General features: G+C 54.5%; 1 protein-coding gene across 3 annotated transcripts; it reads left to right on the top strand.

Moving 5' to 3' along the window:
- Positions 1-1,683: 1,683 nt before the first annotated feature.
- GAL3ST1 (galactose-3-O-sulfotransferase 1) lies at positions 1,684-16,796 on the top strand. 3 transcript variants are annotated; one of them, XM_082418487.1, is made up of 3 exons: positions 1,684-1,837; positions 14,439-14,578; positions 15,361-16,796. In XM_082418487.1, the coding sequence occupies exons 2-3, from the start codon at positions 14,448-14,450 to the stop codon at positions 16,499-16,501; spliced, it is 1,272 nt and encodes a 423-aa protein (XP_082274613.1). In that variant the 5' UTR covers positions 1,684-1,837; positions 14,439-14,447; the 3' UTR covers positions 16,502-16,796. The 3 variants fall into 3 exon arrangements, with proteins under 3 accessions (XP_082274613.1, XP_082274612.1, XP_082274611.1); XM_082418486.1 differs by lacking the exon at positions 1,684-1,837 and adding an exon at positions 10,471-10,561; XM_082418485.1 differs by lacking the exon at positions 1,684-1,837 and adding an exon at positions 11,006-11,670.
- Positions 16,797-16,833: the final 37 nt, after the last annotated feature.

Here is a 16,833-nt window from a genome sequence, read left to right as displayed (position 1 = left end):
CACTCAACCCCTCCCAGGTCAGGCAGGGAGATTCTGAATGCCCCCCCCCTCCCCCTGCCCGGGTGCTCCTGTGGGCCGAGTGTTCTCAGGAGCAGGGCCCAGGATGGGGAAGTATGGGTTTGGAGCTGGGCTCCTCCTTCGCCAAATCTAGGCACTTGAGGGCCTTGGCCCTCTGCCTCTCACTCTGTAGAAGTGCCCAGGCTCTATAGAAGTCTTTTGGGCAGTGTCTTCAGACCCAGCCTGTGCAGGGGGAAGGCAAGAGGTTGGGCAGGCTCTCTGGCTGAGGGAGTGGAGAACCTAGGGCTCCTGTCTCACTGGGCCTCGCCATGGGTGTGCTGTGGGTGTCAGAGAGAGATTATGTTCCACTCTGACATTCTTCATGGTGTGTGTGGGGGGTGGTCTTCTAGAGTCAGGGACAGGGTCAGGGCCTCTGGAGCCAAAGTCTGCAGCCCTAGGGGATAACTTGGTCCTGCCTGGGTGCATGTACATCCCAGGGCCATGGCAGGGGTGCCAGGGCAAGGCCGGAGAGCGGGCCCATCAGTTATGGAAAAATCCTGGACTTCCCTGGTGGCGCAGTGGTTAAGGATCTGCCTGCCAATGCAGGGGCACACAGGTTCAAGCCCTGGTCCGGGAAGATCCCACATGCTGCGGAGCAACTGAGCCTGTGTGCCACAACTACTGAGCCTGCGCTCTAGAGCCCACGAGCCACAACTACTGAGCCCTCATGCCACAACTACTGGAGCCCGCGTGCCTAGAGCCTGTGCTCCGTTAGAAGCCACCGCAATGAGAAGTCCGCCCACTGCAATGAAGAGTAGCCCCTGCTCACCGCAACTAGAGGAAGCCTGCGCGCAGCAATGAAAACCCAATGCAGCCAAAAATAAATAAATAGGAAAAAAAAAAGATATGGAAGAATCCCTGGCAGTCATGCTGATGTGGAATTTTCCCCATTCCGGAGTCGCCCAGTAATGGCGGGGGCAGTGGGGCTCTGACGTGGCTTATGCCCCACTGGGTGGCCAGCTGGTTTTGCACTGCCCACAGCTGGAGCTGAGCATTCTCAACTCCAGGTAGGCACTAATCCCCATCCTTGGGCCTGCTCCTCTGGGGTGAAGGAGGGAAGCCTGGGACTGGAAAGAGTCAGATCCTGAATGCGGCACCTGCATCCTGATGGCACTGTGCTCAGTGATGGGCACCTTGGAGAGGGGGGCATCAGCTGAGACCTCCCAGTGGTATGACCGCCCCTAATCCTCTCATCCACATTTCAGATACCAAAAATGTGTCCCCAGTTTGCACTGACTCTAGAGCCAGAGGCCATATCTTCCACTGAATAAAGTTAAGCAGCTAGTGTAGCCTCCTCCTTTTTCCCAGAGCTGGGCTGCCCTCACCATCACCACGCCACCCCGTTTCCCAGGCACCCTCGAATCCTCTACAGAGCTGGGAGCTCGGCCGAGCCTCAGGGTCCGGCGGCAGGACAATGGCCCCGTTGGCACATCCGAGACAAACGCGCCTTGTTGGGCCAGCGGCGGGGGCGCGATGTTGCGCCCCGGCGCGCTGAATGCGGCTTCTGTGCGACCCGGGCGGGCGCGGAGGGGAGGGGAGGGGGCCCCGGCCCGGGGCGCCCATTGGCCGCGGCGCCGGAGGAGGGGGGGGTTTGGGGGCCGGGCCAGGCTGGCGGCAGCACCTGGCCGGAGAGGGTGCGGCGGCGGCGGGGGCGGGAGCATGGTCCAGGCCCGGCCGAGCTGGGGGACCCGGCGGGTACGCCCCGCCGCCTTAGTAAGCGCCCGGGCGGCGCGGCCCGGGGCCGAGCCTGCACGCCAAGGCCGAGAAGGACGGGGACAAGGTACGTCCTGGGGGCCCAGCACCCATCACCAGATTGCGCCCTGCCTCAGTCTACCCCCTGGGATCCAGGCCCGCGCTGCCCACGCCCGGAACTGGGGCTGCGCGCGCCAGACTCGACCTGAGTGGTGAGGAAGTGCTGCACTACCGCTTCAGGGTCCACGCACCTGTCCTGGCTGACAGAGGGTGGGAAGGCTGGGGCCTGGGGTTGGGGGGCGGGGGCGCAGGTTGGTGCTCGCCCGGCCCTTGGTTTCTTCCCCAGGGTCCCATTTCCAGGGTTTACCCAGTCCCTGGACTTGGGGCGGGTGGGGCTGAAGCTGGGCTGGAACTGGGAGTTCATTAATCATTAATCTTGGACATGGTGCCAGAGCCCTGGGGGAGGAGGGGCGGGGATCTTCCCTCTTCCCACCAGCCCTCCCCAGAAGAGGGGCCGTCAGAGCAGGGGCTGGGCATCAGGGTAAAAGATGGATCCCCTCTGCCTGGGGAAGGCCCTGTCCTCTACCACTTAGGGTGCAAGGCCACCAAGGAAAGGCTTGTGGGAGTGGGATGAACTCTGGTATCCAGGAATGGCCCCGTAGGTAACCCAACAGTTCCCTTGTTCCCTGGACCAGTGCTCAGAAAGGGGGTCCAGCTTGGCCTGCGCCCGTTGGTGCCAAGCCAAGGTGCTTTGGTAACATTACAGAGCAAGGCTGTGGTTCCTTCCCAGCGGGGACCCCCTCCCACCTGCCTAGAGCAGGAGAGGTGATGGGCACACATCTGGCTGCAGTAACCCACACCAGTGGGAGGGAGGGAGAGAGGGCGGCAGGCCTGACACCTGATCACCTGGGTTGCCCCGGTGACAGGTGCCATGGAAATCCTCAGGAGGACAGTGCAGTTGGGAGAATCCAACCTCTGCCTTTACAAAGAGGGTGACCTAAGGCCCAGAGAGGGTAAGGCCATGGGCAGGCCTGAGCTGGAGCAGCCCATATGCTGCTGCATTGTCCCTTGCCCCTCAGAGGAGGCATTGTTACTAACCCTATTATCCAAGGGGGGAAACTGAGGTTCAGGGGGATTCGGTGACTTGCCCAAGGTCACATAGTTCAAATGTGGCTAAACTGACTCCAAATTCAGTAACTTGCCCGAGTCCCCATTTCAGGGCCCCAGCCTTGCTCAAGATCTGTTTGCCCTTCTGGGGTCCTAGCCTCTTAGATCTTCCATGGCTGCCCCCAGCCCCCAGCTCAGGACCCCTCCCCCCTTGCCTCCCTAGCTCCCAGCTCTGCCTGACACTCGGGGGGTGGGCAGGCTGCTACCCTGGGAGCAGAGACAACGGAGCCCTGTTCCCAGCTGCCACCTCGGACTGCTTCCTCCCTGCTTCTCACTTGGGCAGAGCCCTGCCTGAAGGAATCCCTGTGGACAAAGAAGCACGCCTGCTCCTGTGCATCCCCTTGTCTGATGCGCATGGGTCTGATATTTGAGGGCATGGGTCCAGTCCAGCAAGGGAGGAGTGTGTCCTTCCCTCTAGGCTTTAAGGGACTAATTGTGTCACCCTGGTGAAAGAGGCAATGATTAACCTGGGAGAACGATACACAGATGTTGGAATTCCAGGCATGGCAACAGGCTTGTGAAGGGCTTCTTGCTTCCCTCAGACTGAGCAAGGAATATGGACCATCCCTGTTTAGGAGCCCTGTCTTACTCCAGACAGGGAGGGCAGGATGGAGCAGAGCGCCCATGGGGGTCAGCGGGCTGGGGTCAGGGAATAGCCAGGTGAGGAGTGATGGTTCAGAGGAAGTGGGGTTCCAGAGGAAACATGCTTTTCTACCTGCCAGCCCCAGGGCAGAGATGGGGTGTGGCTTGGGCACCCCCAGATCTGATCTCTGTGGTGCCCAGACTTGCCATGGGACCCTAGGCAAGTCCTTCCCTCTCTGTGCCTTGATTTTCTCAGATGTGAAATCTGGGAGTCAGGGACCTTGGGTCTGGAGCATGGGAAGTATGGGTGCTTGGATGGGGAGGGTGGCCCTCCAGGAGATGGTACTGGCGGGTCCTGCCTCTCCTGCCAGGTGGATCTAGAAGGGTCATGATAATAACCCGAGGTGTGTGCAAAGGGCTCCTTATGCCTCATCCCGTTTGATCCTCACAGCAAACCCATGAGAAGGTCGACGTATCCCCATTTGTTAGGAAACCAAGGCTCAGAGAGGGGAGGTCACCTGCCCAAGGTCGCCCAGCTGGGGAGCTGGGATTTATAGGCAAACCTCTCCAGGATTAGCGAGGCCGGCGGGCAGATCCAGGGCATTGTGCATAGCAAGTGCTCAGCACCTTTTAAAAAACCTTTATATTTTACATATTTTTATGCAAACAAGTGCATGACATCCCTTTAAAAAACATTTCAGTCATGCTAGAAGTTATGGAGAATGATACTACCAACTCTCACATACTCACCTGAGGGGTTCTCGGTGATTTTGAAGCTAATAAAGAAGGGACTGACTACTTGCTTAACGTGTGTTTTGCCACTCTTCAGTTAGAGCTACTTTGGGGCGACTCAAATCTGCCATCAGGAGGGGTGGTGATTTTGCCTGGACAAAGCAGCGAGGCAAGACCTGTGGGCTTGCTCGTAGTTCTGAGCCTCGGTCTCCCCGCCGTCACATGAGCTAGCAGGTGACACTAAGCATGTCTGTGAGGTTGCCATTTGGAACCGTGGAAATAGGTGATTGACCCCGCAAAATCAAAAAGTTTTCTTAATCAGCTGCCAGGCCCGGTACCCAGCTGCAGCCATTCCCCCAGCCAAGGGGGCAGTAGGAGCAAGATGTCAGGGCTCCTTGACAAGTGCCCCTCGGGAGATCCTCCCCATCTCTACTCCGGCACCCCCTCCAGAGGGTCTCAGAGGCAGGAAGCTTCCAGATTCTTGCAAGTCAGTCCCCCAGCACTCCTGGATGGAGGGCCAACCTCTCCATCTGCACCTTCAACTGTGCAGCTCACACTTTCCAGCTTCTTCTTTGTCCCAGACCCTTGCTGTCTCTTCCCCATTTTAGGACACTGAGGTTCAGAGAGGGCAGCATGCCCGCCGTGGTCACACAACAAGGTGGGGCATGGTTCAGACTAGCCACGGTTCCCTCCTCCTCCAGCCAGACTGCAATTTTTCAAAATAGAAATGTTGCTATTTTTAATTTTAATTTTTTCCAAAGTAATACAGACTCTTTGTAAAACAAAATTATATGTGTGTAAGTATATATTTATGTGTGTGTATGTGTGTACACATATGTGCATATATATGTGTTTTTTTACTTCATTATATATTATGGGCATCATTTTAATGAGGACATATTAGACCATTTGGATGAATGTCACATATTTTTAACCATCCCCTCTTGTTGGACACTTAGGTTGTTTCTATTTTTCCCCTTCGCTAAATAATACTACAGTGAACATCTTTGTGCTCCGTCTCAGCTCTCTTGTTAGATTTTCTTCTTTGAACAAATTCCCACAGGTAGAAGTGCTGGGTCTGAGGACGGGCACTTTTAGAGCTATAACAGTTGCTGTCAAATATGCATTCTAAGCACTGTAGGGAGAGTCTTTCTGCTCTATTCTTAAAGTCTCCTCCATTGTCCCCGTAAGATTCCCTTCCAGCCACAGGAAACAGCCCTAGGACACCCTCACTCCACCACCTTCTCTGCCAGAGCCCTGTTCCTATGTGTGCGCACTGAACAAACAGCATGGATGCCCATCAGTCAGGGAATGGTTCACAGGAGCAGTGGTTCCACAGAATGTTCTGCAGCCGATGTCTTTGGAGGCCCTTTATCTCCTTGGGGGGCTCTTTCCCTCCCTGTTCCCATAAGTGCAGGGGTCTTCTCCTTCCTCACCCTTTCCTTGGTGACTCCGTCTCCTCCTCTGGCCTCAATTCCCACCTCTGTGCCCATGGCCCCCAACCTCTCTCCCCCGAGATCTCTTGTGCTCTAAGCAGGGGCTCCTCCTGCTCTTTGCACATTCTACGGGCATCCCACACATCCCCCAGATTCAATGTGTCCTAAACTGAAACCGACGCTGTCCCTCTAACCCCAATACTAAACTTGCCCCTCTCAAAGCCTCCCCTAACTCAGGAACTAGCTCCACTCCCAGCCAGCCAGTCACCCCAGCAGGGATTCTTTCCTCCCCTTCTCCACACCCTGTCACCCACCAAATGCTGTCCATGCCATGACCTACAGATGGTTCCCGTCTGTTCCCAGACTTCTCCTTGGTCCAGGTCCCTTCACACCTGGACAGCTGTAACAGCCACCATCTAGGTGTGCCTGCTTCTCCCGCTCCTTCCGACCCCTACAGTTCATTCTCTATCCGGCAGCCTGATGGGAAGCCCATCTCCTCACTCTACTTCTGAAGACCCTCCCAGGGCTCCCCACTGCTGACAGGATCCAAGCCAGATTCCTTAGCATGTTTCCTGAGGCCCTGAATGTCCTGCCTGCCCCTGCCCCCTTTCTGGCTGTACTGCTAATCTCCTTTGCCCACCCAACCTCTGACATGCACACGTACTGGACACTCCCAGCCAGGCTGAATATTTGTTAGTTTTTCAATTGCCCTGGGCCTTTGCACATGCTTTTCTCTTTGCCTGCTTATTCTAGGGTAACAGGTGCGTTAGTTAATGCTAGCTGTTGTAACAGATAAGCCCCAAGTTTTAAAAGGCTTAACACAATGGCAGTTTAGTTGTCATTTTCCTGAATCCAATCAGGTGTTTGGTGAGCAGGAATGCAGAGACCCAGGTTCCTCCCATCTCATGGCCCCGCCCACCCCCAGATCCTTAGAGACCCCCCACATTCATCCAGCAAGTGGGAAAGGAGACCGCAGAGAAGATCTGACCACTTAACCTCATCAGCTCTCATTCTGCTCATATTCCACTGGCCAGAATTCAGTCACATGAGGACACTGAACTGCAAGGGAGGATGGGAAATGTAGTTTAGCCATGTACCCAGGGAGAAAAGGAACTAACTGCCTTTGGAAATTGGAAAACACACTGTAGCTCCTGCCGCTGGGGCCCCCTACCCCAGCAAGTCTCCCTGGCCGCGCTCCTCCCGCCTCCAGGCTGGATCAGGTGTTTTCTCTGTGCTCCAGGAAGCCCTGCCAGTGTGTCCTCTCTCACAGCATCCGCAGCTGTCAGCTTGCTCCTCTCTCACGTTCAGCACTGAGAGCCCGAGCTCCGTGCACCGGGCATCATGCACCCCAGTGCTGGGCACAGTGCAGGGGCTCAGTAAATACCTGCAGAACAGATCAGTTTAAAACTCATTGTGATCACAAAATGATGTCCACAGTCTATTGATATGTGAAAAAAACAAAATGTGCTCCCCAACAGAGACCCCTCCTATTGCCTCTATGGATAGACAGAAAAAATGTGAGGAGGCTTGTGCCGAAGCTTTAAGGGTGCTGCCCTCTGGGGATGGAGCTCTTTTCACTGTCCTCTTTATATTTTTCTGTAATTGTCTGAACTTTTTTTCATTGAGCATGTGCTGCTTTTATAATTACAACAGTTTTTTTCCGGTGGGGGCAGAACCAGCCGGAGCCGACGTCACTGACACTGGGGGAAGAGACCCCTCTGGCAGGGCTGGAGGTGCAGGTTCTGCAATCAACGCTACCACTCTGGAAAGCTTGGTTTCATGTGGCTCTTCTTTTCTTTTTTTAAATTTATTTTATTGAAGTATAGTTGATTTACAATGTCGTGTGAGTTTCTGGTGTACAGCAAAGTGATTCAGTTATACATATATATATATAATATATATATTCCTTTCATATTCTTTTTCCATTATGGTTTATTACAGGATATTGAATATAGTTCCCTGTGCTATACAGTAGGACCTTGTTGTTTATCCATTCTGTATATAATAGTTTGCATCTTCTAATCCCAAACACTTCTTACTTTAGAAAATGCTTTTATTGAGGTGTTTTCTTCATACTTCCCCAAACTGCTTACTAAATATGCAAAAAATCAGAGTAGTGTTTTATATCATAGCTTTTGATAAAAGCAATGAAAAGAGCCAAAGTTCTTGAGATATTTTTTAAAACAGTAATTGAGTCACATTTTCCTCTTTACCGTGTCAAGATGCTGTTGTTTTATTGAGTTGCCCTTGTCTCAGATTTAAGCTATCTTGAACTATTATCATGTTGTAATTGAGATAAAAGAGGAATTTGCTCTGCATCAGCACTAATTGGTTTATCAATATCCTGTACCATTTACATTTTAAAACTGAATGTCTGCAAGATGGTAAGGCATATCTATACAAAGCCTTACAACTGGTTGTGTATAGGAAGCTGTTCAGAGTGTTATGTGTGTATTATAGCCAGTTTTAGGCTATGGGTCACTTATCATAATTGAAAAACTAGTTACTAGTAACTTGTCCAGCCTCTAGACTAATTTTATGGGAGAGGAAATGTAAATTTCTGGAACAAAAATTGCATACAAAATTAATTGGTGTTGACAATAGGATTAGAGCATTAGTATGCATTTGCATCTTTAGAATTTCATCTTCATTTTTCTGGATGTAAATGAATATATAATAAAAAAGTAAAAGCCTATGTTATGCTACACTGAAATTTCCCTCTATCTTTGCCAGTTTATCTTATATTCCGCTTCTTACTTTGAGAGTCACTGGATCAGAATGTTCCTTAGGCATCCTCTAGCATTCCTCAAATAATTTTCCTAGCAAAACTCTTATTAGATGATCATTTGCCATTCTAAAATGAAGTTTTTGTACCATTAGTGCTTGTGGAAGTCTAACCCCAAAGGCCAGCTAATAAAGAACTGTATGAAAATCAGTTGAATCAAATTAATTGAATAAAGTGTATACAATGCAATGTATACATTGGCTACTAGAGTAGGGTTGTTATTAAAGAGAAAAGGAAGTGATCAAATTCCAAATAGAAATATTAAGAGCAGAAGCAACAGATTCTTCCTTATTGTTGGCCTTGATCCACTATGACAAAAACAATATTTAGAAATATGAAACTTTCAACGTTTAATTTTTTCAAAACTATATATTACTGTTACAGATATATATGTGTGTCAATAAAATATTTACGTGGCTCTTCTTTACTAGCTTCCCACTCCTCCCACGATCTCACCTCTTGCTCAAAAGCTTTCACTCCACTCCTACATGGACGAGGTTCTTACCCCTGTGTGACATTGGGCTTGTCACTTCCCCTCCTTGTGCCTCAGCTTCCTCATCTACAATAAAGTGGGGGATCTAAAGGACTCCCTGCAAAGATTATGAGGGTGCATGATGCATGGGAAGTCCTGAGCACAGGACTGGACTGTGGTCCAGGGTCCACGCTCATAAACCAGCATGTCTGCTATTTGATGCCAGCTCTGCCCCGACTTTCTCCCATGCATCCGTCTTCAAGCTAGCTCAGCCCAGAAAAGATAAAACACCTCTATCCCGTGCCCTGGACCTGGTTCAGCGCTCAGGGAGATCAGGACTCTGGGCCTCCCCTGTTTCCTGGGTGCTTGCCAGGCTGCTCCCCGGCGGGGTGGGGCTTTGGGGGAAGGAGCATTCAGAGCACACTGTCAGACGCCTGCTGCTCCTTGGGAGGGACTGGCAGCTGCTCGTCCTATGAAAGTGCTCGATGTGGGATAAATGACCGTCACAGTAGTGATTATTAATAACTGATGGTGATACCTGGGTCCCTAGAGCCCCACGCATGGGCCATGCTGGGGGCTCTGGGCATCATTGCTGACAGAAGGATGCGGGGGGCTTTTCTGGGCACCCTCTGTCCATGGGCAAGGCTGAGTGAGAACAGACCTGAACCCAGCTAAGAACAGGATGCGAGAGATTCTAGTGCCTGGGCTGAGCCCGAGGGCCTCTGGCCCCCAGACCTGCTTCTTCCTACGGAGACCTTGGGAAGGATCAGCATCTCCGATCGGCCCAAATCCCTCAAGGCTGGTCCAGGGTGTCCTGTGCCACCATCCCTCACACAGGGTGGAGGCAGGACAGGCAGGATTCCGTACTGTACTTCTTTGATGAAGGATTTGGAGGTCAGAGAGGTGGAATCTCATCAGACTCATCCTCCCAGCCCTGGTCAGGTACTCTTCCTCCAGGGGGCCTTCCAGGTTGAGTTGCTTGTTCTCTGGGCTCTCACAGATTTTTTAGACAAACCTTGGTCTCAGGTTGTGTCTTGGCATCTTTAAGCCCTAGAGTTTGTTAAGTCCCTGTTTTGACTCTGGTTCTGTCTGCTCTTTGCTAACTGTGTGACCTTGGACAGGTGAGTTCACCTCTCTGAGCCTTGGTATCTTTACCTGGGGAGTGGCTAACAGTGGTACTTGACTCATAGGGTAGCTGTGAGACTTAAATGAGATGTGATTGGAGGAGAAATTAGCTTCCCCAAACTCACCTGCCTCCCTGTCTCTCCCGTGGCCTTCAAGCCAGTCCCAGGCTCTCTGCAGGGCTCTGCGGCTGCTTGTCCTTGGCCCAAGGACGCCAGGGACCTTGCTGAGCCCTTGGATGAAGGAGCTGCCTGGCTGCTGAGGTCCAGAGAGGGTTGGGGACCACCCAGGGGGCAGAGGGCCAGGGCAGCACCTGCAGGGTACAGGGACATGCCACCTGCTCTCCCCGGGGAGGGAACTCATGAATATTCACACCCACTAGAGCATGAGGGAGCCAGCCAGCACACTCCTGGGTGTCATTGGAGCGTTCCTGTTTCCCAGTGACCGCAGAGGCAGCCTGGGAGTCAGATGTGGCTCAGTCAGGGAGAGGAAAGGGGCATCCAGACACGGCCGGGGGTGAGTGTGTCTTCCTCTGCCCCGTGCACGGGCCCCTGGGGGGAGCAGGACTGGGACTGAGGCCTGCCTGGTGGTGATGCTGTAGGTCAGAAGGTTCACCATCCCGGGCTCGGTTTCCCCGTGTGCATCCCCGTGTGGGGGATGAGTCCTGTTTCTCCTTTGTTCCCTGGAGTGTGCTGGTCCAGCCAAACAGGAGGATTGCTGGGCCTGGCCTGGAGCCAGCCATTGGCACAGATGGAGGGTGATATGGCTAGGGTAACCCAGAGGAGAGGAATAGATAGGGTGGGCTAGGGAGGGGGTATGGTCTGCCCTGAGTGCCGGGGACTGTCACCACCATAGCAGAGGAAGGAGACTCAGGTTCTGGCCCTGTCTTTGCTACTGCTGCACTGTGTGACCTTGATGGTGGCTCTGCCGTTTCTGAGCCTCAGCCTCCCTGCTGCACTGTCTTCCAGGCTACAGGCCGTGAGGCTCGGGCCAGGCTGAGATTGTCCTTGGTACCCCATGGACTTAGACCTGGGACCGTCAGCTGCCTGCAAGCCTCAGCCTTCTGTGATGGAACATCCAGCTGTGCACACCCTCCTTCCCACGGGCTTGGGCTGGGCCTGGGACATGCCAGGCAGAGGCCGCCATGGACAAACGGGAAGATGCACATTGCAGGCCAACAGACCTGAACTCGAATCCCAGGCCTGCCCGCTGCCTTGCGACCCTGGGCAAGTCACGTCACCTCCCAGAGCCTCGGTTTCCCCATTTGCAAAATGGGTGTGACAGTGGGGTCTGCCTCCCAGGATAGCTGGGTGGAGTCAGTGAGATGCTCTGAGGAGACCCCATCCCAGGGCCTGGCTCGTAACAGGGCTCAAAAGTGAAACCAGAGGGTGGAAAGGGCCCAGGGCCTGGCACCTAGCAGGGCAGGGCCCGGCTGGTTTTGAGGAAGCCAAAGTGGGGGAATGAACAAACGAATGAGGGAAGCAGTGATGGGGGTCAAGGGGGCGGTCCTGGGCGGGGCCAGGCAGAGCCTGATTGGTGGTCCTGGGAGGCTGGTCTGCCCCCTGCTGCCTGACCTGCACACAGAGCCTTGCCAGCCGCCTCCCAGAGTTCTGGAAAGTGCCCTGGTGAGTGGGGCTCCTGGGGCAGGAGTGGGCCCCGGGGTTTTTTAGAGGGCAGCAATCCGAACCCCTCTCCATTTTAAAGTCAGAGAAACCGAGGCCCAGGGCCCCACTCAGGGTTGGGGCTCACATCTGAGGCTCTGGCCTGGCCCAGGGCTCTGTCCTGATATTTGCTGGGACCGCTGAGGTACAGGAGGCTGGTGGGGTCACTTGAGGCAGGGGGCAGGTTTGTGCTTGGTCGGGGTGGGGGGCAGCCACTCCTTGTTCAGGGGGAGCCCACCCCGAGGGCGACAAAGACAGGAACCCGGAGCAGGTCCCCACGCTCTTTGAGCGATAACTATGCGCTAGTCGTTTTGCCAGCCCCATCTCAGGAAAAGCCAGCACTACCAGCTTCCCCACTTAACAGATGAGAAACGGAGGCTCCAAGGGGTTCCTGTGATTGAAACACAGGCCCGGGGCTTCCAGGTTGGCCCCTCCCCTCTCCTGAGGCCTCTTTGTGACCAGACCTTCGCTAGCTGACTTTCCCCACCTCGCAAGCTTTATCTATTATTTAAATATAGTAAATACATGTTATTGCCTTTTTCTGATTAAAAGTAATACGTGCTCCTTAAAAAAAATGCAACCCTTACAGAAATGCATAATATAGAAAGCGATTACCTTTTATACCCCTCCCCCAACTACGCAGAGAATACCACTGTTAAAACTTAGAATATGCCCCTCCAGTGGTTTCTTTCTGGGCCTATGTATATTTACCTATTGCCTATATGGATTTGGGGGCATAGTGTTCCAGAACTTTCTTTTTCCACATTAGTAGATCATGGTGTGTTTTCGAGCCAGTCCACTCAGCTCCACCTTGTTTCTTTTTCTTTTCCTCTTTTTTTTTTGTTCAGCAGGTACAGAGGCCTCCATCTAGGAAGGGGCCTTGGTTTGTGGAACAGGTGCCCTGCTGATGGACACTGAGGTTGTTTCTAACTTTTTTCTGACCAAACCGCCATGAACACCCTTGCATGGGTGACTTTGCCCAAGTGTTTTTGCAGAATAGTTGGAATTGGAAGAGCTTGTACCTTCCTCCTTTGATAGGCGTACCGGAAACGCTCTCACACTCTCGTCCACCCTTGACCCTGTCCACCTTGCCCACCTAAGAGTGAACAGAGATATGTCATTGTCACCAGGGAAGCCAAATTCCCTCTTATATAGTTCCTTCCTCTGCAAATTTCTTCTTCATGTCCTTTCCTGTGAGGACAACTTTGTAGATGAGAAGCGGAAAACTCAGGGACTGGTCAGGCAGACCTGGAGTACCCATTCTCTGGGAAAGGTTTGTACGTGCCTCCTGTCACTTTTCCAGGGGGAATTACATGGGGTCCTCCTCCAGGCTGACTGGCTGACCTCTGGCCGCAGGGTCAGTGGTGACGTGCCATGTGTGTGATCACGGGGCAGCACGCGTGATCTCTCTTGGCCTCTGGGGCCCAGGGCCTAGTGCAGCATGCACCACAGCAGCAGTGGAAAGTTTTGGACCTTGGCTTTGCAGCTAAGGGGCAGTGGGAAGGCCCCCAAGTCCCAGCTCTCTCCTGGACCCCCCATGGCTTAGCCTGAACTGCCCCCATTACAGCTCAGGCCTCAGCCCCCTGCCGACAGGGTCGCCACAGTTAGACCTAAAACCTACTACCCCCCAAACTGAAAACAAACAAAAAAACCAGGACACCTAGTTAAGTTTGATATTCAGAGACATATTGAATAATCTTTAGTATAACTATATCCCTGGCAATATTTGGGACACATGTATACTAAAAACAGTTTTATTTGTTGTGGGTTTTTTTTTAAATTTTATTTATTTATTTATCTTTGGCTGCGTTGGGTCTTTGTTGCTGCACGCGGGCTTTCTCTAGTTGCATGAGCAGGGGCTACTCTTCATTGCAGTGCGCAGGCTTCTCATTGGGGTGGCTTCTTTTGTTGCGGAGCATGGGCTCCAGGCACGCGGGCTTCAGTAGTTGTGGCACACGGGCTCTAGAGCGCAGGCTCAGTAGTTGTGGAACACGGGCTTAGTTGCTCCGCGGCATGTGGGAAAGTCCCTATTTGTTGTTTATCTGAAATACATACTTATCCGGTTAATCCAGCCTGTCGGCAGTTGGAGAAAAATGGCGTGTGGGCAGAGGCCGGGCCGGCTGTGTGATCTGAGCCCTCTCCTTCCTCGCTCTGAGCCTCAGTTTCTCCATCTGGCTCCCCTACAGACCCCATGGGCACGGGGGCCAGTAAGGAGAGATGAGGAGCCTTGGCCCCTCACTGGGCAGCTGGGAAGGGTGGCACGGGAGACAGGTGGGCTGGCTGGGCCTTCTGAAAGGTGAGGGATTCAGGCCCAGGCCCCTCCCTGTAGACAAACCTGGCCCCAGGCCTGGGGGGACAGAGCACTGAGAAAGGGTCTTCTTTTCCTTTTTACCTAGGACATGATTTCATTATGAAGCCCCAAAAGGTGTAAAAAATAAACTAATGAACACCCACGTATGCAGCACTCAGCTTAAAAGTTAAAACCGAACCAGGCAGCAGAACCTTCTCCCTGCCACACTCCCTAGCCTCTCTTTGCATTGGCTTTGCCCAGCGGGTCCATCTGCAGCCCAGTGGCTCTCTGTCCCTGTCTGGACCTGCTGGGGGGCCACAGAGCTGGCAAAGGCAGGTCCCAATGTTGAAGGCTGCCTCTCAAGCCAGCCAGGCCTGAGATGGTGGTGGGGGCTCCCTGGGGCCAGCCCCCTAACGCTTTCCCTGCTCTGTACTCCCCACAGGTGTCTGAGATGCCGCTGCCGCAGAAGAAGCGCTGGGAGTCCATGGCCAAGGGGCTGGTGCTGGGAGCACTCTTCACCAGCTTCCTGCTACTGCTGTACTCCTACGCCGTCCCCCCGCTGCACACTGGCCTGGCCTCCACGTGAGTGGCCCTGCTGGGCAGCCGAGGGCTGGGGGTGGGGGAGGGTTGGCTCCTGCCCCCGTGATCACGGTTACCTCCTGGGTGGCCACACTGTGCCCTGCATCATGCTGTGCCGGGCAGAAATCCCACTGAGAGCAGGACACCCTGTGGAACCCTAGGCCTCAGTGTCCTCATCTGTGAAGTGGGTATAGTAACAGAGCCTGACATGGAGCATAAGAATCAAATAACACCATCTGCACGGTGGGCTCCAATGGGGCCAGGAGGTGGGGAGGACCTGTCCAAGAGCACACAGCTGGTACAGGCCTGGATTCAAACTGGGGTCTGTCTGCCTCCAAGCCTGGCTCCTAACCATGAGTCCACCCCACCTCCCCACGGGGCTGTTCTGCCCAGGCTGCAGCACAGCCTGTGCCCTTAATTGGAGGTATTAAGTCGAACGAGAGGAAACTGCTAATAACTGACCATTTCGGCCTGCAAAGTTTCACGTGGTCCTACCTAATGCTAATTCATGATAAATGTACTTCACAGTGGCCATGAATGAGATGTGTTGTTGTCCTCACAGCAACACCACGAACAGGCTTATTGTCCCCGTTTCACAGATGAGGAAAGAAAGGCCAGAGAAGCCAAACAACTGACCCAGGCCTTGCAGCCTGAACGCAGGCCCATCTGGGTCCCTGGGCTCCCCTGCCACACACCCCACCCCCAGCAGCCCGCTCTCTAGACCTGGGGTAGCGGGGCCCGGGGTGCTAAGTCCTGAGGCTCTGCCACCACTCCATCCCCGGCAGGACCCCCGAGGGCGCAGCACCCTGCTCCCCCGCCCTGAGTGAGCCAGAGGCACCGACCCCGGCCAACGGCTCGGCGGGAGGCTGCCAGCCGAGGCGCGACATCGTGTTCATGAAGACGCACAAGACGGCCAGCAGCACGCTGCTCAACATCCTGTTCCGCTTCGGCCAGAAGCACGGGCTCAAGTTCGCCTTCCCCAACGGCCGCAACGACTTCGACTACCCGGCCTTTTTCGCACGCAGCCTGGTGCAGGACTACCGGCCCGGGGCCTGCTTCAACATCATCTGCAACCACATGCGCTTCCACTACGACGAGGTCCGGGGCCTGGTGCCGCCCAACGCCACCTTCATCACTGTGCTCCGCGACCCCGCCCGCCTCTTCGAGTCCTCCTTCCACTACTTCGGCTCCGTGGTGCCCTTCACGTGGAAACTCTCGGGCCGCGACAAGCTGGCCGAGTTCCTGCAGGACCCAGACCGCTACTACGACCCCCACGGCTACAACGCCCACTACCTCCGCAACCTGCTCTTCTTCGACCTGGGCTACGACAGCGACCTGGACCCCCGCAGCCCGCAGGTGCAGGAGCACATCCTGGAGGTGGAGCGCCGCTTCCACCTCGTGCTCCTGCAGGAGTATTTCGACGAGTCGCTGGTGCTGCTCAAGGACCTGCTGTGCTGGGAGCTGGAGGACGTGCTCTACTTCAAGCTCAATGCCCGCCGCGCCTCGGCAGTGCCGCGCCTCTCCGGCGAGCTGTACCGGCGCGCCACGGCCTGGAACGTGCTGGACGCCCGCCTCTACCGCCACTTCAACGCCAGCTTCTGGCGCAAGGTGGAGGCCTTTGGGCGCGAGCGCATGGCCCGCGAGGTGGCCGCCCTGCGGCGCGCCAACGAGCGCATGCGCCGCATCTGCATCGACGGCGGCCACGCGGTGGACGCCACCGCCATCCAGGACTCGGCCATGCAGCCCTGGCAGCCGCTGGGCACCAAATCCATCCTGGGCTATAACCTCAAGAAGAGCATTGGGCGGCGGCACGCGCAGCTCTGTCGGCGCATGCTCACGCCCGAGATCCAGTACCTGATGGACCTGGGCGTCAACCTGTGGGTCACCAAGCTCTGGAAGCTCATCCGGGACTTCCTGCAGTGGTGACGCCCGCCTGTGGAGGAGGGCTGGGCAGGGGCCCGCTGGCCTCCCCCCGCGGCCCTCCTGGTGCCACCCCAGCCCCTGGGGTGAGGCGGGGCTGCTGCAGGGATGCAACCAGTCAAGGACTGGGCCCACCGCACACAGGGCCTGAGATCAGTATTTGACTAATTATAGTTTTTTGGTTTTGGGTTTTTGGTTTTTTAAATTAAATCCCCTTCCCTCCAAAAAAGAATGTTCTATTTTCTGGTTCCCCTTAAAGGGGAGACTTCAGAAGTAAAAGAATTTGATGTGTTTTTGTTAATCAGCCTCAGTGGTGCTGACTGGCGGGGCCCTGGTGT

The sequence above is a fragment of the Balaenoptera physalus genome, assembly GCF_965194825.1.
Source record: "Balaenoptera physalus genome assembly, chromosome: 12".
NCBI lineage: Eukaryota > Metazoa > Chordata > Mammalia > Artiodactyla > Balaenopteridae > Balaenoptera > Balaenoptera physalus.
The sequence above is the reverse complement of the archived record's forward strand: the minus strand, read 5'-3'. Positions and strand labels throughout refer to the sequence as shown.